The sequence below is a fragment of the Microcaecilia unicolor genome, chromosome 1 (assembly GCF_901765095.1).
Source record: "Microcaecilia unicolor chromosome 1, aMicUni1.1, whole genome shotgun sequence".
NCBI classification, from domain to species: Eukaryota; Metazoa; Chordata; class Amphibia; order Gymnophiona; family Siphonopidae; genus Microcaecilia; species Microcaecilia unicolor.
Genome location: NC_044031.1, coordinates 616,840,986 through 616,868,240, shown reverse-complemented (window position 1 = coordinate 616,868,240; position 27,255 = coordinate 616,840,986). Strand labels below are relative to the sequence as shown.

At 44.8% G+C, this 27,255-nt stretch overlaps 1 protein-coding gene across 1 annotated transcript in view; it reads right to left on the bottom strand.

The window, feature by feature from the left end:
- Nucleotides 1-26,955, bottom strand: part of LOC115460235 (rho GTPase-activating protein 39-like) — a 58,283-nt gene extending 31,328 nt beyond the window's left edge. Inside the window, exon 1 of the mRNA XM_030190052.1 lies at nucleotides 26,528-26,955. Within this exon, the coding sequence (XP_030045912.1) occupies nucleotides 26,528-26,955 (428 nt within the window). The remainder of the gene's footprint in view (nucleotides 1-26,527) is intronic.
- Nucleotides 26,956-27,255: the final 300 nt, after the last annotated feature.

Genomic DNA, 27,255 nt, shown 5'->3' with positions numbered 1-27,255 from the left:
ACGTAAAACTTTACTGATGTTCACTGGGGACATGTATGAATGTTCACAGAAAATTTCATCGAAATACGTGATGGTCGAGCAGGGCACTTCTCTGAAATCAGACTTGACATGGAATGACCCTACAGAGACTATAATAACAGTTCTTTAAAGTGAACTGCATTCCCGATTAGAACAGGGTCAGATTGCATTAATAATATCCTTAGATTTATCAGCAGCATTTGATCTAATTGATAATCACAGCGTCTACATTCACTTGGTATCACTGGTACTGTCCTCCAATGGTTTTCTTCTTTTCTCAGTGGACATACGTTCAGGGTATCACAGTCACGCGCCATCTCTCAATTCATTCTTTCCTATGTGGAGTCCCGAACGGATCCGTTTTACCTCCATTACTGCTTAATTTGTATGTAAACCCACTGGCAACTGCTTACTCAGACTCTTGGAATTAGTTCATACTCTTATGCTGATGACTTTCTTTTAATTCATTACACAGATCCGCATTTCAATTGATTTAAAACCAGTTCAGGCCGAGAGAGGAAGTGACGTCACGGGGCTAGATGGCCGCCTGAACTTCTGGCTCCTGCACTGTCTTGCACCATAGACCCACCATCCAAGCCCATCCAACATAAAAATTGCAGTTTGACTCACTGGCAGGTAGTGTAGATACTGCTGAACAAGATGAGCAAAACATCGGGGTTGCACCAGCGAGAGGGGGAGCGGCATTCCACCCGACAGTTGGCGAAGGGCCTTTCCCGCCACGAGTCCCCAGAAACACGGAGATCGTCTGACTCCGATACTGCATCCTCCCACGCTAACCACCGAAGTACAGTTGTAAAAAAGAAAAATCCTCCAAAGGACTTAACGAAGCGCCTTGAGGCGATTAGGGAGGAAATTAAGGCCTCGCGTTTGAAGATCCTGGAGCATGTGGACGCCATTAGCCTAGACCTGAGAGAGTTGGGCGGACGCGTGGAGGCTCTAGAGGAACGAGTGGAGGAACAGGCTGAAACAGCAGTGGCGATGGAATCGCGAGTATCCCACCTGGTGGAACAAGCAGAGGACCTACAGTGTAAACTAGACGACCTCGAAAATCGGGGTCGTAGGCATAACCTGTGATTCCATGGAGTACCGGAGAGCGGAGGCGGAGAAGATGTCCCCATCATTATATGTACCTTGTGCGAGCAGATTTTGGGCGAAACTGTCGCCCCTGATGAGCTACAGATCGAGCGAGCGTATCGGTCCTTGGGCAAGGCTCCGGGTAACAGACCACGAGACATAGTGGTGCGCTTCACCTCATATCCTTTTAAGGAGCGAGTTTGGCAGCAGGCCCGGAAAAATAACACTCTGGAGTACAACAAGGCGCGGGTCACTGTATTTCAGGACCTATCGAAATATACCCTGGCGCAAAGAAGGGCTATGAAGCCGGGTCTTGAAATTTTGCAAAAAGAGAAGATTGCCTACCGTTGGAGCTTTCCCTTCGCGGTGTGTTTTGAGCTCAGAGGCAAACAGCTCCGGTTTCGCCGAGTCCAGGAAGCATGGCAGAGCCTTCATGAAGCTGGGTTAATGGCAACAGCAACTCCACCGATGGGATTGGCGCCAGTTACACAAGCAAAGCTCCAGAAGTGGAAGTGAGTGGGGCAGAAATCTTCGAAGCGTGGGACCTGATTTGGCTTGAGCAGCAATGGACTTGCGCAATACTATAGCCTTGGGACATGTAAAGCAGTTTGGACTTTGGACATTGCACCAGTGGTAATTATTATTGCTGTGGTGGATGGGTGATGGATGAGTTGGGAGCATGTGCGATGGATAAAAGATGATGTGGGTGTATGATTGATGCAGGGGGGGGGTGGTTAGTTGGGTCAGTGAATTACTTTCTCTACAAATCCCATTCAGTGCCGGCAGGCACTGTCTGGTGGGTGGCTGGAAGGGGGGAGGGGTGGAATGGAGGGGATTGGGGTATACAATGGGAGGCTAGAGGTGGAAAGAGGGTGGAGTGGAAGGGTAGGGAGGGGGGAGGGGGCTGAGTTGTTGTTAGGGGAAAGGGTTAGGGATAGTGGGGATATGACCTGGAGGACAGTTTCACAAACAGTGATTGAATATATAGTTATTTGGATTGCACAGCTAAAGCTGAAAATTTCGGTAGCGTGTTCATTTTGAGTTAACTTATGAATATGGACTTAAAAGTATTGTCTTATAATGTAAAGGGCCTTAATATGCCCCAAAAAAGGCAAAAAGTATATAAAGAACTGCAGCAGCTCAAACCACACGTGGTCCTTTTGCAGGAGACACACCTCCAGCGTAGATATGAAAAGCTTCTATCCTGCTCGGGTTACTCTGGGGTCTATTGTGCTTCCACGGAAGCTTCCAAAACTTGTGGTGTGGCAATTATGATTTATTCATCTGTTGGGGCGCAGGTAATGGCAGTTAAGTAAGATCCGGGAGGACGCTTTATTTTTATGCATGTTCAAATTAAGCAAGTGGACTTAACGATAGCATCTGTGTATGCCCCTAACTCTGGGCAGGTAGAATTTTTTGCAAAGGTGAAGAACTCCTTGGCGGGGTTTGTACGAGGTTCGTTAATAATGGGGGGTGATTTCAATGCAGTTATGAACCCTGCCCTGGATCGATCTGGTTCTCCTAAAATTGATGGAGGGAAGAAAGAGGCGCTAGCCTTAGAATCCATGGTGCATTCCCTGGGAACATTAGACTTGTGGAGGTTGACACACATGGCGGATAAAGATTATACATTTCATTCCAGAGTTCATGATTCATACTCGCGCATAGATTACATATTTGTAGATGTGGCATTGGTAGAGAGGGGGCCATCAGCGGGTCTGGGCAGCGTGACAATCTCAGATCATGCTCCAGTATGGGTTACATTACCAACCATAAGAGCCGAAACTAAAGAGAGGAAATGGACCTTAAATACCAGTTTACTGCATGAGCCAGAGGTGGAGGCGGGTTACCGAGTAATGTTGCAAGAGTACCTGGAGCTCAATATAGATTCAGGGCCCTCTCTTGCTACTATTTGGGATGCTCTGAAAGCTGTTTCCAGGGGTTACTTTTTGCAAATCGCTAGTAAGCGTGCAAAGATACGTAGGCAACAAATAACACGCTGCTTGGAGCGCATACGTCACCTAGAAGGTCAGCACAAGGTAGACAGGGCACCCCAGACTATGCAACAGTTGAGTGGGGAACGGATGAAGTTGGACTCTATCTACTCAGAACAACTTAGTATGATGCAGGCAAAGTATAGGGCGGGAGCTTACGAATTCTCTAATAAGGCAGGTCGGCTTCTTGCAATAAAATTGCGCAGGCAAAAAGTAGATAGAACGGTGAAGCAAATACGTGACGAGCACAATACGGCGTTATTTACATCTGAGCAGATCCGTAATCGTTTTGCGGAATTTTACACAGCACTATATGCCCAGGAGATCCATCCATCTAAGGACGATATTGAGGAATATTTGGAGAATTGTCCGCTATCTCCGTTGGCAGATAGTCACAGGGATCTGCTTGAAGAGGCAGTTACGTCACTTGAGGTACAGACGGCCATTAAAGGCCTACCATCAACTAAATCCCCTGGGTTAGATGGGCTTCCAAATGAATTTTACAAGAAGTTTGCTTCTGAACTGGCACCGTTGCTTGCAGACCTCTTTAATCAGGTGGGAGGTGGAGGGGCCTTGCCTCTCTCAATGATGGAGGCATGGATCGCGGTGTTGCCCAAGCCTGATAAGGACCCAGCGGATTGTGGTTCGTATCGGCCAATTTCGGTCCTGAATGCAGATGTCAAAATCCTGGCAAAGGTTTTGGCAAATAGACTTGGACCTATAATGCGACGCTCATTCACCCAGATCAAGTGGGATTTGTGGCCCACCGTAAGGCCATGGACAATATCAGACGTACTCTAGACCTTATGTTTTTTGCGAAGAGAAACCAAAAGCCGTTGTGCCTTCTTAGTCTAGACGCTGAAAAGGCTTTTGATAGAGTCCACTGGCCTTTTATGTATAAGGTACTGGAGGCTATGGGGTTTGGTGATCAATTTAGGAGGTGGATTCGGGCATTTTATGTAGCTCCTAGGGCGTGTGTCAGAGTGAACGGGAGTAACTCCGCTTTGTTTACTTTGCACAGAGGGACAAGACAAGGGTGCCCGCTCTCGCCGCTATTGTTTGCTATGGTCATTGAACCATTTGCAGCAAGAATGCGGGCAGACCCGGGCATTTCATGGGCCCGAATAGCGGACACCATGCATAAGATGGCCCTTTTTGCAGATGACATTCTGTTGTATGTAACTCGCCCTGAGACCACTTTCCCTACTTTAATGCACCTTATGAAGGATTATTCAGCTGTGTCGGGGTTTAAGGTCAACATGACCAAGTCAGAAGCGTTGAATGTTACGCTCCCGACAAATGCAGTGGCCTCCCTGAAAACATCGACTCCTTTCAGATGGGCATTTAAGCGTATCAAATATCTGGGGCTTAATATACCATCTGATCTTTCTGAACTATTCGCAGCTAACTACAAGGGGCTGGTTAGTAAGATAAAGGCAGACCTGGAAAGATGGGGGGGATCAGGAGTTTTCTTGGTTTGGGCGGATAGCAATAGTTAAGATGAACGTGCTGCCGAGGTTGCTATACTTGTTTCAAGCGCTGCCTGTGATGATGCCCAGGCGTTTCCTTGCTTCCTTACAGGATTCTATAATGCGTTTCGTCTGGGCAGGCAGGCGTCCGCGTTTAGCACGTAAGCTTCTCTATCAAGACAAGAAAAGAGGGGGACTAGGTGTCCCAAATCTTATCTGGTATTATAGGGCTGCCCAGGGGAAGGCTGCTATTGAATGGTACCAGGAATACCCTGATAGACAGTGGGTGTCTATGGAACAGCATTCCTTGGGATCGACGCCATTGGGGGCGCTTATGTGGTTGCCTAGGAAGTTTCGGGAGATAGGGGAGGGGGTGTGTCCGTCCATGTGTGTCACCTTTCACTATTGGGATAGTCTATTTCCTAAGGGGCAATGTGTCCTTACATGGATGTCACCTATAGCATTCAACCCATTGTTCTTGCCTGGGACTGAAGTTGGACCGTTTACACGGTGGTATAAAGGGGGGTTGAAGACCTGGGGCCAATTAATAGAAAAGGATTCAATATTGTCATTTACGACGCTGCAGGCCCGATACACTGTCGGGGACGGAGACGAATTTGCATATCATCAACTTAAACATCTCCTTACAACAAAAGCGATCAGTCAGGTCTTTCAACGGGAAACATTAGAGTTAGAGGAGATCTGTGCTAAGTCTGTTTCTTCAAGGGGATGGATAGGCCGTATATATAGGAGCATTAATGCGCAGGTTGCTCGCTATACTCTACCCAGGACTAGTTGGGAGCGGGAGCTGGGGGTGGCCCTGGGGGAGACCGAGTGGGAGAGAATAGAAAGGGTGGTGATAGGTGTGTCTTTGCATGTACCCCTCAAGGAGAATGCGGTGAAGGTATTGTTTCGGTGGTATCTTACTCCGGGCCGTATCTGGCGCATTTTCCCTGGTACATCGGGCTTGTGCTGGAGAGGATGTGGTCAGCAAGGGACTATGGGTCACGTGTGGTGGAGCTGTATCAAAGTACGAGCATACTGGAAATCAGTTCAGAGTTGGCTGCAGAATTGGGTGGGATATGCAGTTCCATGGTCCCCTGAGTTTTTCTTGTTTACTGCAAAGATGGTAGGCTTAAAACTGCATCAGCGGATTTTGGTGCGGCAGGCATTAGGGGCAGCAAAGATAGTCATAGCATCTCATTGGAAGCAGACAGGGGTCCCTTCAATCAAAAAATGGCTCCATAAGCTGAAATATATCTGTGAGATGGAGCGTCTGCTTGCTGAAAGAAAACCCCAGCTAAACAGATGGCAATCCATTTGGGAAACGTTTTCCAAGGATTAAGCATAATTGTTTAACCTGTGAACTGTATAAAATAAGATATGGTAATGATTGGGAGGGTGTGGGTGGCAAGGGGGTCTTATTGATATGTAAAAGCTACAGAAAATGTACTTTAAAACATTGAAGTTTATAGAGGTTCATATACGATGTTACTGGATGGCGTACTGGAGTGAAAAAGGAATTTTACATTTGCATGTTTAAAGAATAATAGTAGTTCATTTTGTTTGATATGTATGAGGCAATATTGTACCGTTATCCTGTTCAATAAAGACTTCATGCAAATAAAAAAAAAACCAGTTCAGGCCTGTCTCCAGGAAGTAGCCAGATGGCTTAGGGAATACCATCTTGTTTTGAATCCAGACAAAACAATAGCCTTCTGGTTCACAGGTTCAAGTCCAATAGCATTTTTAATTTCAATACTATTTGGCAGACAGATTGTCCCTGTATCTTCTTTTAGGTATCTTGGGGTGATCATTGACTCTGCTCTATCCTTTAGCCCTCAGATCTCTGACATTGTAAAGACATCATTTTATTTTCTTTGACAGTTATATTCAATACATATGTACTCTATCATATGTATACATTACTATACAACATGATTACTGTAACAATTTAAAACAATTACAAACCATTCTAAATACTGTGGCCCGCATTATCTGTCGAGCCTGCAGTAATAGGACAACTCCTCTTCTGCAACGTCTTCACTGGATTCCCACTGAGTACAGAATAAAATTCAAGATCTTAACTTTGACACATAAGGCTCTTCATACTGCTACTCCATCCTATCTCACCGACTTATTCCCACTGAGAACAGAATAAAATTCAAGATCTTGACACATAAGGCTCTTCATACTGCTACTCCATCCTATCTCACCGCCTTATCGCATTATCTGTCGAGCCTCCAGATTTAATAGGACAACTCCTCTTCTGCAACGTCTTCACTGGATTCCCACTGAGTACAGAATAAAATTCAAGATCTTAACTTTGACACATAAGGCTCTTCATACTGCTACTCCATCCTATCTCACCGCCTTATTCCATACACACCTGCCTGAACTTTTTGCTCGCTTACTGATAACAGACTGGTCCTACCCAACCATCTAGAGTGAGGTGGGAATCCATGAGCACAATGACTTTTTACTTTCTTTCACCAGCATTATGGAATACATTACCTCAACCTATTAGATTAGAACAATCATATTCTCTTTTCCGTACAGCACTAAACATTATTTTCAAATAGTTTTTGACATTCAATGGTGATGAATTCTTCTGCAAAGTAGCTGTACAGAACCCTCAACTGAGATGACACAACCTTTTACAGTGTGTGATTGGTGTATGATCGATATTTAAGTTGGTTGGGCTGTTTTTCGTTTTTTTCCTGTATGGAAGGTAAGAGAAGATACTTACCTGTAGCAGGTATTCTCAGAGGAAAGCAGGCCTTATATTCTCACAAGTGGGTAATGCGGCCTGCAATGCCCGGTCTGGAGCTTTTAACAAGTTTTACAGAACTTTGTGGAGCACGACACACTCCACCGCACATGCGCGAGTGCCTTCCCACCTGCCGCGAGGGTGCAGTTACCACGTTAAATACTACAGCATGAAAAAATAAAATTTAAATATAGGAGACAACTCCTAGGGGAGGTGGGAGGGTTTGTGAGAATATAAGGCCTGCTGTACTCGGAGAATATCTGCTACAGGTGTAAGAAATATAAAGTGGAAAGAGTTGAAAAGGTCACAGCAGCAGGAAGTGCTGACAGTGATTAATGCAACCTCCCCCTGGAGAAAGAATGTGCTGAAGTATGAAGAAAAACGGGCAAGGCGCCTGACTGTCTGTGAGAAAAGGAAAGAGGGAATAGACGCAGCATGTTCTGCTCAAGATCAAAAATTTATGGTATGGTACAGCATGCACGTGATGTCAGTAGTCATATAGCAAAGAAAAACAGTATATAAGCAGGGTAGAACAAATATGTAGCAAGCATTCTGACTTCTTTGCCTGTACATTGCTTGCTGGCGCAGATATGCTTCCTGTATAGACCATTGATGCTATACAGTAAATTGTAAACTAAGAGGTGAATAAACATCTTATATTAAATGTAAAATTCGTCTAGCCTTTTCTTCAAAGTGGCGACCGCGGCAGGACTTATGCCGCACATGGAACGAAAGGGCGAGACGAATGACAAATTAAGTGTTTGTTGTTAACGAAAGTTTTACAGGATTTTGAGAGCAAGCGTTGTCTAGCCTGACTTCTGTGCACCACTGACGTGGGAGTGATCAACCTACTGACGTGGACATACAGGTGATGACTCCTGGGCTTGCTTAAAAAGAAATAAGAAGACGCGTGAGTAATAGTGCACACTGACTTTTCTTTTTGTATATTTGTTTTCCTTTGTAGTTCTCTTTTTTGTATATATTTTTTGCTTAAGCACCCTAGTATATTTTTGTAGGTTGTGGTTATATCGGAGAAATTGTAATAGTCAGAATAAAATGGCAGGGAAAGGGGCAGATAAGAAAGAAAAGCCCCCTGTATACACTTTGTATTTAGATTTAGATAGTTCAAAAAAATGCACCCCTTTGCAGCACGTCATAGAATTATTCCCGTTAGACAAAAAACAGATTGAAAAAACACATGTGAAATGGGTCAAATATGATGCAAAAGATTCTTTTTTGAGCTGGTCTCAGTATGGATCGTTTGCTCGCCCAAAATTATTGTCTCTATTGAGATACATACAGGAAAATAAGAAAAAGCAGAAAAGTTTAGAAAAACATCTTACTATTTGGAATTTATTTTCAGTCGCGGCTGATTTATTCCATGCAGATGTAGAAAAAATACAACAAGAACAGGAAAATTATAAAAAACGGCCACCTCCTTATGAGTCAGGTGGAATTACACGAGAAACCCTTTGCCCAATAAGGGACAAAGGATTGAAAGGAGAGCAGAAGCGCCCTAAACCGTGTGAGGGATTTTCTGCTTTAGACGACCCCTCCAGTGATGAAGACGGTTCAAAGGGAGGGGATAATGAGGTCAGTGATGTAGGGACTAAGGAACAAAAAAAGGAGGAAAAACGGGTGAGACAGAAAGAAAAAGGAAATCTAGCGCAGAATCAGGCACTTACCCTGATTTGAAAACATTAATTACATCAGAGCAATATGACCTAGCCACACAATTTGAAATTGAGGGACGACTGCGGATGTACTCCGAGCCTCCCATGACCATGTCAACCCCAACTCATAAGCGAACAAAAACTATGCCAACATCTTTAACCCCAGGGCCCCCCAGGCCAATTTTTCGAGGCACGCATGTGGCTGCAGAACTTATGAGACTGAATAGTACTAAATATGGTGAGGAATGGTGGGGGGCTACTAGACACTTGTTAAATGTAAAACGGCTCCCCTTGCCGTGCGATGAAAATGGTCCTAGTACACATGAGGACATTCTGGAATTATTAAAGGCTGTCAACAAATATTGCCCGGGTATAGGGAGTGGAACATTTGTAAAAGAGGGATTGGAATTCTGGGATAATTGGTTCCACAAAATAAAATGTGATTTGGAAGAAGAACAAAAGCAGGAAGTCTGTGGGGCAATGGCCTCCAGCTTCAGTGAACAGGTCATGCCAGTTATGACACGGGTGGACGCGGCTGGCAACCGAATACGACATTACAAACCATACACCCCCGTAGATGTTACAACTTTAGTTGCAAAAATTCCCAGTATAGTGAAGGGAGCCCGTATGTGGTTAGATGGAATAGAACAGGCAACAGCAGGAACTCAATTGACTATTGGAGATTTTAAAGCCCTGTGTGCGGCATCGGGCGTCAGTATACCTCAGCTTGCGGTACAATGCGGGTATCAGCGTCTGATGTCACACACAGCGGATGGGGATGTATATGTAGGAAATATTAAGGCTGCTCTTTCTGCAGCTCTGCATGTGATGTATCCAACCACGATTGATTTTTCAGCCATAACGGCAAATAAATGGGACCCTAAAACTGATTTTTCGGCGCATTTGACAAAACGTATAAATTTGTATAAGGCTCAAACAGGGCAAGATGCGGATGTGGACCATAATGTAGCAGTATTTTTACACCTATTCATGTCCACACTGCCTGATATTATGCGTAAGAATTTAGACGCTGTCATTGCCCTGTCCTCAAAGCCGTGGCCAGAAATAAGAGAGACGTTGATGCATTTTAGTAATGTGCATCGTAAAATGATAGAGACCCCTCAGAAAGAACATGCTAAATTAACTTCTAAGTTAATGACTATGCAGTTAAAGGATTTGGAAAGCAAGGAACAGGATAGAAACAAAAAACAGGAAACAATTGTGACGCCCTCTGCTCCACCTCCACAGGTCATTTACTATGTACAACCGGGATATAACCGGCCGTACCAACCAAGGGGACGAGGCATGGTTAGAGGAAGGGGTAGAGGTCGAGGGATGCAAGGATCAGGACCATCACCTAATAGGAGGGCACATGTACAATGTTGGGGATGTCAGCAATATGGTCACTATGCCTCAGAATGTTATCAGAATACAGGAATGGCCCAAGTACAAATGCAGACGCAGCAAAGATTGATGCCCCAAGTAGTAGGGATACCTGCGAATGCCCCGCAGACTGCAATACAGCAGCCGGCAACGCAATCACAGGGGCAGGGCACTGTGAATGCCTTTCCAACTTGGCAGAATACTCCAGACCAATGCTATTGACTGGAAGCGGACCAGTGTCAGGAAGAGGGAATGATTTTCAGGTTAGACACAAGGGAGCCCTTTATTACATTGACAATTGGAAAATATGGAACTCCTGTGAGATTTTTGATAGATACAGGGGCGAGTACCTCTGTGTTATGTGCAAAACCACAGGGAGTTAAGCTTTCAAATCAGTATAGAACAACAGTGGGATTTACGGGGATAGAACAAAGAAAAAGGCTAACGGAGCCGACTCTGGTGCGCCTGGAATGCCAACCGCACGGTTCAAGGGAGGTTGTGGTACCCTTCTTAGTGGCACCCGATTGCCCAGTAAATTTGTGTGGTAGAGACTTGTTGTCTCGATTAGGACTGTGTTTAGATTTTGGAGATAAAGAAATACCAAGTTTGCTCACCATGGTCCAACAGTTGAATAATGAAAATAAAGTAAGGGTTATGGAAGAATTACCGCAACATATTTGGAGTACAAGTGATTCACCATATGGACTAGCCGTAAATGCAAAACCCCATAAGATAGAATTAATAGAAGGGGCACAGGGGCCGAAGCAAGACCCTTACCCCATACGACCTAAATTAGTATCCAAAACCCTGGAACACATTGGTAAATTATTGAAATGTGGAATTATTGAACCTTCAGTATCCCCGTACAATACCCCATTGTTTCCGGTCCCGAAAGGGGAAAACAATGTAAGGATAGTACATGATTTAAGAGAGCTAAATGAGGTTACAAAAAATCAATTTCCGATTTGTGCGAACCCCGCTACTCTTTTGCATACCCAGAATATATATGCGTACAATACTGTCATTGACTTGTCTAATGCATTCTTTTCAATACCTCTTCATCCAGAGTCTAGGGATTTGACGTCATTTATAGTACAGAATGAGGCATACCGGTGGACTAGGATGCCGCAAGGCTTTACTGATAGTCCATCGGTATTCTCGAAACAACTAATGATGGATTTAAAGGATTTCATGAGTCGATTGCCTGACACGGTGTCATTGTTTGTCTATGTAGATGATATTCTACTGTCTGCTGAGACTGAAGCAGAATGCCTAGAATGGACTAGAAAATTATTTTTGTTATTAGGAGAGTTAGGATATAAATGTAATAAGGAGAAATGTGTTGTAGCTCAGTCTACTGTCACCTTTTTAGGACAAAATGTTTCAGCAGAACATAAGTTCATTATACCGGAAGTTATATCTATTTTAAATGAGACTCCGGTACCGCAAACAGTTACCCAGTTACATGCTGTTTTGGGAATGTTAAATTACTGTAGACAATGGATACCAAATTATACACAAAAAGTAATGAGACTTTATAAACATTTGAAACTGCCTGCAGCCACACCAAAGAATACACTAATTGTGTTGGAAGAGCAGGATAAGATAGTACTGGCTAAGATTGTGAGGGATTTGTTATCCCCAGGACCCTTAGCAGTAATAGATATCCAATCACCTGTGCATCTATGGGTAAAAGACATGGGAAACAGTTGGGCAGCCATGATTAATCAAAACAATGAAGTAAATACACCAGTAGCTTTTTTATCAGGCTCTTTTAATCATGTGGAAAAGGGAATGAAAGAAATACCAAAGTTATTGACTGCTATTGTAGCGGCGGTAGGCAAATGGAGGGCACAAATGCCTTTTGTTCCTATTATAATACATACCAACCACACGATTAAAACGCTGTTGAGCCCTAGCCAGACGGCATTGACAGCCACTAGATTTGGAAAATATCAAGCAGTACTTTTAGGACAAGATATAAGAATAATACCATTAACCAAAGAACAGAGAAATAAGATAGATCTGCTTTTTCCTGTCAATCAGGAGGTTGAGATTGATACTATAGAAATCCCTACATTTCACTGTCTTACTTTTGAACCCTTGTCTGATGGGTTGATATGGTTTACAGATGGAGCTTGTGAAAGGACTGTTGCAGGCTTTGCCTGCGTGCAGGTGGATGAGAATCTAACAAAGATAACACAAGTACAATATAAAACCCCTCCTGACCATACTGCACAGCATGCTGAACTATTGGCCGTTATTACGGCCTTACAACAAACTGATATGACTCAAAATGTCACCATATATACTGATAGTGGTTACGTTGCAAGTTCACTACAGTATCATATATTAAAATGGCAACGTAGGGGGATGATAACTAGTGCAGGTAAAAATCTACAACATTACACATATTGGAATTTGCTGTTTGAAATTTTGGCTAGACGGGAACGAGAAGGTAGGAAAACGGCAGTTGTGTGGACCCCGGCCCACACTGAAAGGCCAACCTTTGAGGCACTAGGTAATGCAATGGCTGATGCAGCAGCAACGGAGGTGGTTAAGCAAAGTGAAAAGATCTTGTATAATACTAGACAGACACAGGAAGGGCCACTTACGAATGTAGATAAGATTGAAATGTGGCAGCCAGAGGAACAGGAAAGTGAAAAATGGTTGAAGAAAGGATGTATGCAATTGGGAAGTGAATGGTTTAATGAGGAAGAAGAATTACCTTGCATGCCAATGAGCCAGGTGATTAAGGTATTGAATGAGTGGCATGCAACCATGCATTGGAACAAAGAAACTATGAAACAACAATTTGAGCAAAGATTTTGGACTTTGAAAATTGATAACTTGATTCAACAGGTTGTGCAGAATTGCATGGTATGTAATATTAACATACCTAAAAGAGGTCCTAAAATATCGCCTGGGACACTTCCAATACCAGAAGGCCCAGCTAAGGAATGGTACATTGATTTCACTGATATGATTGTTCCAGTGCAGGGAAAAAGATATTTGTTAGTTTGGGTGGATGCTTTCTCAAGGTGGATAGAAGCATTTCCATGTAAAAGGGAGACAGCACATGAGGTGGTACAATGCCTGGTAACTCACATTATGCCAAGACATGGGTGTCCGTCTAGAATAATTTCTGATAACGGGACACATTTCAATAACAGTATTTTGAAAGAAATGGAAACGATTATGGGCTTAACACACAGAAAAGTATCAGTGTATCGCCCCACCTCCAATGGTTTGGTGGAGCGCTACAATGGCATTTTAAAAACAAAGTTGAGAGTCTTACTAAAATCTCTCAATAAAGAAATGGTGGGAAAATTATATACATGGCTTGATGTATTGCCATTAGCATTAATGACAATACGGGCCCAACCCAATGGGCGTACAAAATTGTCCCCATTCCAGATACAGACGGGGCGTCAATTTTTTCCCATGCAAACTGTAAATGTGGAAAACACTACGCAGTATTGGCAAAAACTACAACCAATGCTAAATTTGACCAGTGACATGATTCGTACCAATGTGTCACATCAAGTAGGGAATAATGATGTTTGTGCTTTTAAAGTAGGTGATCTAGTACTACGAAAGAACTTTACACATAAAACGTGGAAGGATCCTGTGTATGTAGGGCCTTTTGCTATCACGGCCCTAACTCAGACCGCTGCCCGTCTGGAAGGTCATACTTCTTGGATACATTTATCAGATATTCGACGAACTAATAATATTGAAGTGGACAAAGAATAAACAAACATCATGTCCCTAAACATGATGGTATTGGGATGTTGTTGTTTGTTAATTTTCTCAACGGGGTGGACAATGAACACATATGAGAATAGACTTGTTACAGCGGCCATGAATTTGACTGATTGTATCATATGTGCCCACCGACTGACATCATCCTTGTCCTTGCCAGCTATGATGTATGGGACTACAATGATAAAGTTGGGTGGACCATGTCTGTTATCCCAATAATACCTGTGTAAGGGATGATGGAAACCTTCATTGGACAAATGAGACTATTTATAAGCAAGCCTTGCTTACGGACAAGTATCCACAGACATCATTTTGGTGTCTGATTAATAGTACGGCGACTGGAAACATCCCCCCGATAAAATGCAATTACACGCACGATGTTGTAACAGGTAATTGGTCTATAGGAGGAAGTACAGTGATTGTAAATGTCACAGCCACCAAAGAAAAGTGTGGCAATAAAACAAGCTGCAATAAGACTTTAACTTAATGGTATGTAACAACTGATTTAATGAATGTTAGCACCTTGGAATATGCTTTTAATTTGTGTAATTTTTAATGCCACATCAGTTAATGCAATTAGGCATTATCCTTATAATTGTTCTTATATGAAAAGTAAGAATGACAGTGTACTTCCCTTTGATGAAGCTCACTGTCTGTATTCAAATCTCACCTCGCTGAATATATTGCGGCTAGGAGATTATCTGTGGTGTGATTATAAGTTATATACGTCATTACCAAAGAAATATAAATTTTGTACCCTAGTACAATTGAATCTGTTTAATGCTGTGTACCATGTGTATTAGCATGTTTTCAAAAGATGTGCCAGGGCGCTTTTAATGACAATGGTAACTGAAATCAAAATATTGAAAGACGTATGATAAAGATGATGAAAAGACAGAGCTTGCAGGCACAGCATACCACAAATACTGAGGGGGAGGATTAGAGGAGGTGTGTGTATGAATGTCCTATTTTCTAATCTCGCAGACAAAAGGAAGCCAGTACCAGACCCAAAAGAATACTTGCACGCACATAAGAGAGTGTGAGACCTGACAGAGCAGGTCTCAAGGGAGGATTGTAAAAAATATAAAGTGGAAAGAGTTGAAAAGGTCACAGCAGCAGGAAGTGCTGACAGTGATTAATGCAACCTCCCCCTGGAGAAAGAATGTGCTGAAGTATGAAGAAAAACGGGCAAGGCGCCTGACTGTCTGTGAGAAAAGGAAAGCGGGAATAGACGCAGCATGTTCTGCTCAAGATCAAAAATTTATGGTATGGTACAGCATGCACGTGATGTCAGTAGTCATATAGCAAAGAAAAACAGTATATAAGCAGGGTAGAACAAATATGTAGCAAGCATTCTGACTTCTTTGCCTGTACATTGCTTGCTGGTGCAGATATGCTTCCTGTATAGACCATTGATGCTATACAGTAAATTGTAAACTAAGAGGTGAATAAACATCTTATATTAAATGTAAAATTCGTCTAGCCTTTTCTTCACAGGTAAGTATCTTTGCTTTCTCTGAGGACAAGCAGGCCATTAATTCTCACAAGCGGGGCATCTCTAGCATGCGGGATCACCGAAAACAACAAACATTGGTCAACTGGGCCTACCAACAGCAAGGACATATCTCAGATTAACCTGAAACTATATACAAACTGAGTGGGAGTGCAGCTTGAAACAGAATAAAATGGGCCTAGGGGAGTGGAGTTTGATTCTAGACCCTAAACAGATTCTGCAACACTGCCTGCCCAAACCGACTATAGCGTCAGATATACTGCTCAAGGCAGTAATGAGATGTGAATGTGTGAGCTGAAGATCACGTCACAGCCTTGCAAATTTCTTCAATGGAGGTTGACTTCAAGTGGGCTACCAACACAGCCATAGCTCTGACAACAAGACCCTCCAGGGTCAGCCAAGCCTGGGCATAAGTGAAGGAAATGCAATCTGACAGCCAATTAGAACAGATTGTGCGCTTCCCGATGGTGACCCCCATCCTGTTGGGATCAAAAGAAAGAAAAAGTTGGGCGGACTGTCTGTGGGGCCTTGTTCGCGCCACGTAGTTGGCCAATGCTTGCTTGCAGTCCAAGGTGTGCAAAGTGCTTTTGCTAAGATGGGAATAAGGTCACGGAAAATGTTGGCAAGACAATCGACTGGTTCAGATGTAACTCTGACACAACCTTTGGAAGGAACTTAGGGTGCGTGCGGAGGACTACTCTGTTATGATGAAAACTTAGTATAATGTGCATCCACTACTAAGGCCTAAGGAGAAATTAGACCTTACCTGCTAATTTGCTTTCCTTTAATCCCTCCGGACCGGCCCAGGATTGGACTGATGGGTTGTGCTCGCCTACCAGCAGGTGGAGACTGAGAAAAAAAACTCTGACTCTAGAGAGCCAATAAGAGCCCTGGTCATGTGACCCTAGCCTCAGTATTTGAATAACAAAGCAGAAAGGAAAAGAAGAACCTATATTCTGTGCTATGAGGAATCCAAGCAGCCAGGAAGCACCAGATAAACGTGCTTACAACTACGGCTTAGCCGTGACAGAAGGCTCACCAACAACTCGTTTCAGAGCTGAGGTATGGCCAATTATGTACAGATTTTTGTACTTGTTTAAATTGTTCAACTTGCATAACATAAAACTATGAAATTCTTGAAACTGTTCAACTTGCATAACATAATGAAGTATATAACCATTTAACTTGGAGAACAGTATGCAAATCCTTTAACTGTCTAACTTGCAGAACAGCTCTGAAGACGACAGTTGAATATCTGTACACAGCAATGTAGAATGAAAACTAGCACACGGGAGGGGCCTGGGCCGGTCCGGAGGGATTAAAGGAAAGCAAATTAGCAGGTAAGGTCTAATTTCTCCTTCCTTAGCATCCCTCCGGACCGGCCCAGGATTGGACTGATGGGACGTAACAAAGCAGTAGTCCTACGGGAGGGACCCCAGCAAACCCGCTGTGAGCACTCGGGATGCAAAGACCGCCTCTTGACGACACTGAACATCAAGTCTGTAATGCTTAGAGAAGGAATGATGAGAAGACCAAGTCGCCGCCTTACAGATCTCCTCTGGAGGCACCAAGGAGCACTCCGCCCATGAGGCTGCCTGCCCTCGTGTTGAATGAGCCTTAAGCGCCTCAGGAACCGTTTTGCCTGCTGAAAGATAAGCAGACGCTATCATCTCCTTAATCCACCGAGATAAAGTGGGCTTAGAAGCTGACAAGCCCTTGCGGTGCCCAGCGAAAAGGATAAAAAGATGGTCCGAGCGACGGAAATCATCCGTAACTGCGATATATCTTTTAAGAACTCTCTTAACATCCAGAGTACGCAAGTTCTGCTGCTCCCTCATGCCTGAGGCCGATCCTAGCACAGGAAGGAAAACCGACTGGGACATATGAAACCGAGACACGACCTTGGGTAAAAAAGAAGAAACAGGTCGAAGTACCACTCGCTCTTTAGAAAATTCCAGAAACGGAGATCTACAGGAAAAGGCTTGCAACTCTGAGACTCTCCTGGCTGATGCAATAGCCACCAAAAACAGTCTTAAGCGTCAAATCCTTCAGAGAACACGCTAGTAACGGCTCAAAAGGCGGCTTCGTTAGAGCCGAAAGGACCAGATTAAGGTCCCAAGATGGAAAGATTGGCCTGACCGAAGGACGAAGAAGACTAACTCCCTTCAAAAACCGGGCCACCTCGGGAATACTGGCCAAAGACTTAACCCGAATCCTTCCTCTGAAACAGGACAGAGCTGCCGTCTGCACTCTTAGAGAAGAAAGCGAAAGTCCTTTATCAAAGCCTCGCTGCAGAAAATCTAACATCTGAGGCACCGATGCACGAAAAGGAACAATGCCAGCATCTGTACACCAAGCCTCAAAAATTCTCCAGGTGTGAACATAGCTCAGAGAGGTGGAACGCCGACGAGAGCGAAGCATAGTGGAAATTACTGGAGCTGAGAAACCCTTCTTAGCTAAGCGGGCCCGTTCAAGAGCCAGGCCGTAAGACAAAATCGAGCCGGGTCTGGATGAGGAACGGGCCCTTGTACCAGCAAGGTCTTGTGCACTGGAAGTCGGAGAGGAGACGCCCCCAACAGACGTTGCAGATCCGCATACCAAGGACGCCGAGGCCAGTCCGGTGCTACCAACACTACCGGCTCCCCGTGTTCCTCGATCCTCTGCAGGAGACGACCTATTAGTGGCCATGGAGGAAACGCGTAAAGAAGACCGGAGGGCCACCTCTGCAAGAGGGCGTCGACCCCTTCCGCTTTTGCATCTCTTCGGCGACTGAAGAAGCGAGGAGCTTTGGAATTGAGACTTGAGGCGAAAAGATCTAAAACTGGAATACCAATCTAAATAGATATAAATCCTATAAAGAGAGACTAATGGGCTCGCTTCCTACCTGCTGGGAGACTGAGAAAATACTGAGGCTAGGGTCACATGACCAGGGCTCTTATTGGCTCTCTAGAGTCAAGAGTTTTTTTCTCAGTCTCCACCTGCTGGTAGGCGAGCACAACCCATCAGTCCAATCCTGGGCCGGTCCGGAGGGATGCTAAGGAAAACTCACTTACTCTACGAGCTGAAGTTAACAGCCACCAAGAAAATGGCTTCCAGGTCAAGTACTTTTGATGGCAGGAATTCAGTGGCTCAAAAGAAGCTTTCATCACCTGAGTTAAAATGACACTGAGGTCCCATGACAAAGGCGGAGGTTTGACAGGGGGCTTTGACAAAAGCAAACTTCTCATGAAGCGAACAATTCGAAGCTGTTCAGAGATGGGCTTACCCTCTATACGATGATAAGCACTCATTTCATTAAGGTGAACCCTTATGGAGTTGGTCTTAAGACCAGACTCAGAGAGGTGTAGAAGATATTCAAGCAGCGTCTGTGTAGGGCAAGTAAGAGGATCTAGGGCCTTGCTCTCACACCAGACAGCAAACATCCTCCATTTGAAAGAATAACACCTCTTAGTGGAATCTTTCCTGGAAGCCAGCAAGACCTGGGAGACACCCTCTGACAGACCCAAAGGAGCAAATTCTAGGCTCTCAACATTCAGGCTGTGAGGGCCAGAGACTGAAGGTTGGGATGCAGAAGAGATCCCTCATTCTGCGTGATGAGTGTCAGAAAACAGTCCAATCTCCACAGTTTGTCGGAGGATAATGCCAGAAGAAGAGGGAACGAGATCTGCTGTGGCCAGTAAGGTGCGATCAAGATCATGGTCCTGTGATCTTGCTTGAGTTTCAGCAAAGTCTTCCCTACAAGAGGAATGGGAGGATATGCGTATAGAAGACCCGTTACCCAATGCAGGAGGAAGGCATCTGACGTTAGTCTGTTGTGAGCCTGAACAGAACTGAGGGACTTTGTGATTCAGTTGAGTGGCAAACAGATCCACCGAGGGGGTGCCCCACACTCGGAAGATCTCACAGGTAATGCCCATATTGAGGGACCACTTGTGCAGTTGCATAATCTTGCTCAGTAGTGCTGTACGATTCAATCAAAATATTTTTGATTCAGTACATTTCGATTCATTCAAAAAAAATTGGTTTTTCGATTCAATTTGATTCGATTTAACTTGCAATAGTGAGGACCACATGCTAATATTATAACACACAGGGTAAAAAATAAAAAAAAACAGTCAGCAGCAATTGAACTAAGGCAAACTTTAGTGTGAGCACGCCATGCAGTGTTACATCATGTGAAAAGTGAAGTTTGGTCAAGTCCTACATCTTCCGTTTTTTATTAAGAAAAATCATTTTGTCCACTTTAGCTGGCTTCAAACAACTGCGTCTTGCAGCTATAATTTGTCCAGAAGCAGAAAAAATTCTGAGGGCACAGAGGTGGCTGGCATACACAGAAACGTACTGTTCTTCAGATACTATTGTGGCTTCCTCAAAAGTCTGCAAAACATAAAACGAGTTTTTGGGCAAGATCATAGTCAAGTTCAGCAGGTGAACCTTTCTTTGTGATTTTATTGCTGCTGCTCAAAGCTAAACCAATGGGTTGCTTGTCCCTGTAACATGTTCAAAACAGAATAATCCATTTGTGTATCTAAAAGGTAAACTTCTACAAAACAGATGAAGATGAGATTCCATGTGCCCCAATGAAAGGGGAGTTTAATTCTACTTCCATTTAATTTCAATATATTCCATCATCTTTATAACACCAGGCTTCCCATGGCAGAATACAACAGTTAAAATAAACCTATCAGGAAACAGGATATCCTCACTGAAATCTGGCCATCTGTATTGTATAGAAGAACAGTGAAGAAAAATGGGCACAAACTACAGTTTATAATTGTTGTTTCTACCAGCTACGATAATTTGTGAAGCTGTTTTAGTGATATTCAATTATTTCTTTTCTCCTCCACCTAAGGCACTGCCTATCCAACTGAAACAGCTTTAGACTTTTTACTGATGTAGACCAACAATAAAGAACAACAACGTGGAAGCAGCTGCTCATAGGTTTTCTTGCTTTGTTTTGAGCAATGACGGCTGCGCGGGGGAGTGGACACCCAGATTAACCAAATTGGCTTACTTGCTTACAGTGGACTAGATAGGTGGCTCACTTCCACTCCTGTCTAGTAAACCTCCTTATACTTGGCTTGCTTGGCTCGGCTGCCGGTCCCACCCCAATGTCAGTTCCTGTTCCAGATGCGCACCAATAGAGAGACTTTGTTGCCTGCGCTAACAACAGAGAAACCTTTGGCAGCTGCAGTGGCTTCGGTGACAGCATTAGGGAAAAAGGGAGGGAAGCAATGACAGCGGCTTGTGTGACAGCAGGAGGGAAGGAAGCAGCGGCATGGGTGACAGCGTGTGGGAGGGAGGGAGGGATGTGGGGAAATCCCGGATCGGAACTCCCAATGTTTTTCCAATATAAATTGATTCAAATCGTGAATTGGACAGCACTACTGCTCAGCACGTAGGCCAGACTGTTGTTTCTGACTACCAGATAAGTGGCCCAAAGGAACATGCCATGCTGGCGAGCCCAGCACCACATCTGGACGGCCTCCTGACACAGAGCCCATGATCTGGTGCCCCCCTGATTGTTGGTGTATACATTGCAACCTCATTGTCTGTATGAATGAGCACAATTTGGTTGGACAGTCCGATCTTTGAAAGCCTTTAGAGCGTTCTAGATCGCCTGGAGCTCCAGAAGATTGATCTGAAGACCTGTTTCCTGGTGGGAACAGGTACCTTGAGTGTGAAGCCCATCTACATGAGCTCCCCAACTAAGGAGAGGTGCATCAGTCATACAGTACCTTTTGAGGCTGAGGAATTTGGAATGGTAATCCAGGGTCAAATTGGATCAAATAGTCCACCAGAGCAGAGAATAACCACCTCTGGAAACAAATGGATGACATCTACTAGATCTCCTGTAGCCTGACACCACTGGGAATCTAGGGTCCATTGGGCAGATCTCACGTGAAGACGTGTTATGGGTGGCCCAACATCAACATCTGCCAAGCTGTGGTCTGATGTGAGGCTCGAACCTGAGAAACTAGAGCGACCAGAGAGTGTCCGCTCTCGATTCTGAGAGAAAAGCTCGAACCTGCTGTGCATCGAACAGGGCTCCAATGAATTGCAATTGTTGAGTGAAGATGGGACTTGGGGTAGTTTATAATGAACCCTAGTAGTTCTAGACCCAGATAGTCCTCTGCATGGACTCCTATGCACCAACCTCTGATGTGCTCTTCACCACCCAATCGTCGAGGTAAGGGAACATTATGGACTCCCAGTCAGCATAGCATGCTGTGACTACCGCTAGATATTTGGTAAATACCCTGGGAGCCGACACAAGGCCAAATGACACACGCGGTACTGGTAGTGATATGTTCCAGCTGAAAATGGAGATATTTCCAGTGGGTTGGAAGTATCGGGATGTGAGTATATGCATCCTTTAAGTCCAGAGAGCATAGCCAATCGTTTTTCTGATCATAAGTAGAAGGGTGCCCAGGGAAACCATCCTGAACTTTCTTTGACCAGGAATTTGTTCAAGGCCCTTAGGTCTAAGATGGAACGCATCCCCCCTGCCTTCTTTTGCAAGAGGAAGTACTGGAATAGAATCCCTGTCCTTCTTCCCCTGGTGGAACGGGTTCAACTGCATAGGCCTTTAGAAGAGCAGAGAGTTCCTCTGCAAGCACCTACTTGTGCCGAGAGCTGAAATAATGGCTCTCGGTGGGCAATTTGGAGGTTTTTGAAGACAACTGAGGGAGTATCCAAGGCGGACTATTTGCAGAACCCACCTATCTGAGGTTATAAAGGGACCACCTTTCATAGAAAAACTTCAGCCCTCCCTCCGATAGGCAAGCCGTCCAGGACGGACACTTTTACAGTGCTATGCTCTGCTGGAATCAGTCAAAAGCTCATCCCTTGCTTTGACTGGGCAGCAGCAGGGGCCTTAACCACACGCTGTTGATGAGAACAAGCATGCTGGGGTTGAGCTTGAACAGGCTGGCAAGAACAGGTGGCGTACCTACGTCTCTGTCGGTAGTAGGCACCCCTCCTCGACTTGCCAACAGACCTCCTAGATGAGGAGGTTTATGCAGAAGGCGCTCGACGGGAGAAAGAAGAGATGGTATCAGTGTGTTTTTATGAACTGGTCAACAACCTCCTCAACCTTCTCCTCCAAAAAGGTTATCTCCCCAGCATGGGGCATCCGCCAACCTCTACTGAACCGACTGTTCAAGTCAGAAACACACAGCCAGGAGAAGTCTGCACATTCCTATACTTTGAGCAGAGATCCTGGATGTCACGTCAAAAGTGTCACAGGCACCCCTGGCCGAGAACTTACAACATGCCTTCTGCTGCTTGGCCAACTGGCGTACCATTGACCCTGCTCCAGTGGGAGACAGTCTGCCAAGTCCAACAGCTTGTGCACCAAGTCCCACATGTAGACACTCATAAGAGCTTGTATGGTTGAATACGGGACACGAGCATTGAGACCTGGAACATATTCCTCCCGAAAGCGTCCAAGGTCCCAACCTCTCTGCCTGGGGGCTCTGAGGCATAGTCTCTAGAACTCCTGACTCTCAAGAGCAATTCCACCAACATGGAATTGTGATGCAACTGGGCCTATCAAAACCAGGTGTGCTGTGAATCCGATGCATCATGTCGATCTTCTTGGACAGGACAGGACCGACAGAGGGGACTCCCAGTTCCTATTAGGACTTCCTTCAGTACCTCATGGAGAGGGGCAGTCGTAGCCTCCCTAGAAGGGGACTCATAGTCCAGGACCTCGAGCATCTTAGCCCTGGGCTCGTCCTCATCTTCCAAATGAAATTGAATAGCCTCAGCCATTTCCTTCATCACAAAAGATGGGAATGAAAGGCTCTCCGGTTGAGATTTTCTCCTTTCCAGCAAAGGGGAGGGTTCAGAGGGGATTGCCATAGGACTCATCCTCACGAAAAGTACCTTAGATCCTCCTCAGACTCCCATGAACAATCCTCATCAGTGTCAGTCAGCAACTCCTAATGAATAGGTTGAGACCGAGCCATGTCCTTGAGAGGAGTTGAGGAGTCGTCTGCCACCGTCAATTCCAGTGAAGCTTCCTCCACCGAAGTCAAGGTGGTACCAGCTTGGGTGGCTGTCAACACTGTGTGCCGTATGTGATACCGGCATCTGAGGCCTCACCACAGGCTGAGTGTCAAACGGAGCTACACAGGCAGCAGGGTAGGCGCAAGGACCCTGATGCCGATGCACACCATTGCAAAAGGCCATCCAGCAGCTCAGGAAGGCCCAGATACATTCATTGAGGGCCGACACCAGGAAAGACTGGGGCACTGGCTCTGAGACAGGCTGCAGAACTGCCGGGGGTCGAGACAGGAGTTGGGTCCTTGCTGCTAGCTGACCGACACATCAGCACCTCCTGGATAGATGGGAAGCAGTCCTCCTGGCGCTAACACTTTTGGGTGCCAATTCCCTTGGCATCCCAGAGCTCCCAGTATTGGTGGCGCCGAGGAAGATCAATGACGATGCTTCTTGCCTTGCCCAATGTTTGGCATCGAGACTCCTCAGTGCCGACATTGAATCCTCACGTCACCTTGGGGGTCGGGTCCGATGCTGGATAGTCCCAGGGCCCTGCACAGCAGTTGGCATCTAGACAGGTGAAGACCCACTCAATGTACTACTGCTCCCAGTGTCACAAGGTCCAGTAGCAGCCACGCGGACCATTGCTCCTTATGCAGACACCGCCGACCCCGATGGATCAGACTTGGCTCCAAAAAACCTTTGCACTTTGAGCCTCTCTGGCAACCTGGGTCTGCTTCTTCACCCAAACACAGAGCTATGATCAGGCCCTAAACACTAAGACACTAAGAATGGATGTCCATACTGACTGCACCGGGTACAGCATTTAAGCCACTGGAAACTTAAGTGGACATGGATGGAAAATCAAATGAAGTGATGGTGCCGAAAAAAGGGGCAAAGCACAAGGAAAAGAAATGGAAAAATCTGGCCAAAGTCAAGGCCTAAATGCGGCCTAGCAACGTGGAAAACAAAGGAAACTTAAAAATTGGACAAAAAATCTAAAAATATAAGGGAAGAGGAAAAAATGGGACACAAACACACAAAAAATGTCCACAAAAAAAGAATGTGAAAAGCGTAAAGAAGCTCTTCCAGACCAGACCCGTGAAGAGACACAAAAAAAAAAAAAACAGCCTCTCTTCAACGCAGTAGAAAAAGAACTGCAGTAACCGTGCTCTCATGGCAGATGGGAAGGCACTCACACATGCATGGTGGAAAGTGTCTCGCACTCCACAAAGCTTTGTAAAGCTTGTTATAAGCTCCAGACCAGGCAATGCGGCGCCACGTTACCCACTTGTGAGAATTAATGGCCTGCTTGTCCTCGGAGAATGTTTGTTTCTTTCCTATTTTTAATGGAGGTCTTAATTAACCCTTTAGTGTCCAATGTTCCCATCAATCTGTTCCCATATGGATTATTACGGGAACATTGGACACTAATTAGTTCTGTACGTTTTATTACTTGCTTTGTAAACCTTTCTGACTAGCTGTGCAAGAAGTGATGGTAAACAAATAAACGATAAATGATTTATCAGTCAGTTTCTTTCTAGTTTTAGCTGTTAGCTAGAGAGGTTTTCCTTTGATTCTTCTATGGGACCGGAGCTGTGATACTCGGTCCGGTGAGGTAAGAGTGTTTTCTAACTCCTCCGGGGTGGGCCCGCGATCGGGGCGTTTTTGGCGCGAAACCGCCATTTTGAATTTTCCCGCCGTCTTCGGCGATGGCTGCATGGCTGATGCTGTTGTGTCCATCAACCAGCAGGGGGAGATAGAGAGCACTCAACTTTTCACAGTGCCTCATGGCCAGCCAGCTCCACTGCCTCTTCTGTATTTGAAGCTTCCAAAGCAGTATGGCAAACCACAATGGGAATAAAATGAACTTTCCTCACAGTGAACGATGGCCCCTTAACAAGGGCATCATGACTCAAAAGGAGGGAATGAACACATCCTCCTGGAGGGAATAAACTCGTCCTCCTTATTGTATAACTGCAGGGGATACACGCAACCTCCTGGAGGGAACAAACTCATCCTCCCAAAACATAAACTGGAGGGAATGGACTCATCCTCCTATAAGTGAACATGAATCCTGAAGACTGTTTTCCAACTTTCTCCAAGGAAGGAACTTCAGGAAACAAGAACAGAACCTGAAACAGATTCACAGCATACAGACAATCATACAGGGAGGGCTCATGGCTTCATCTGCTATGACTAAAGGAAAGAAAATTACCAAGGTAAGAACCTAATTTTCCCTTCCTTGTCATCAAGCAGATGAATCCATTACGTATGGGATGTAACAAAGCAATCCCTATATAGGGTGGGAACAGGTCACACCACGCGCTAGCACTTGTGCTCCAAAATGCGCGTCCCTCCTAGCAGCCACATCCAGCCTGTAATGTCAGGCAAAAGAGAGCTTAGAAGCCCATGTTCCTGCACTGCATATCTCTTGACAAGAGAGTGCTCCAGTTTCAGCCCAAGAGGAAGAAATCGCTCTGGTAGAATGTGCCTTAAAGGCTACAGGCGGAGACCGGCCGGCAAGCAGCTAAGCTGAAAAGATAGTTTCTTTGAGCCAGCGGGCAATAGTGGCTTTAGACGCTGGAGACCCTCTGCGAGGACCTGATAGCAAAACAAACAGATGATCATAGATCCTGAAAGAGATAGGTTCACCTCCTGATCAATTCTCTGCTGTTAAAATAAAAACTACAATTATACCACAATGGGTATTACAAATTCTTAAGATCAAATAACTATTTTCTACTAATTTCAAAGTAAGATCAGAATAACTAACCCATTCATTTCATTTTCTAAAATCAATGATGTACTTTACATTAGAATATTGACCAGCATGATTTTACCTTTCGGTTTCTTCTTTAATAACAGTGTACTGTGTTGATTGTCGATTAGACCTTGCCTGTTCCTGTGCCTTTTCACTGCCCTCAAAATCTTGGTCTAATGAAGAGCTAGTGCTGCCCTCCCTGCTAACATTACTGCTTCTTCCGGGACTATTTTCTGTTGATGCTCTGGGTGACTCTGTGTTCTGTTTTAAGGTCTGGAGCTTGGCCAGTGGAATGATGTCACAGTTTTGCGGCCGATGCCACACAGTCCTCTGGGTGCTGGCATTGTAGTAATAGAACCGAGAAGTATTTGGATCAAAAAGTTCCCACCACTGGTTTTCATTGGTACGTTTTATCCTGACTCCTGAAGGTGGATCCCACACACATTCCCCAGAGATGAGGTTGGCATACATGCACTCCCGGGTTCGAGGCTCAATATTTCCACCCATTCAAGCCTGTAAAAGAAAAAAAAATTCTTTAATCTCTGTGAGAAGTCTGAAAAAAAGCTCTGAGTAAGGAAGATATAATATGATACCACTATTTACATAACTATATTTTAATAATCTTAAAAATGTTTACTGCATATATTGCGATGAGGGTCATTCGGAGTCACTAAAAGACAAATGCAGTATTAAATTTTACATTTGATGGAGCATGATCTGCCTCATTCATAGGTTTGAATTAGCAACAGCAGAGAAAATACCACCAAAAATTCTAACTTTGAAAACATATGGCAATCCCTTGACCAG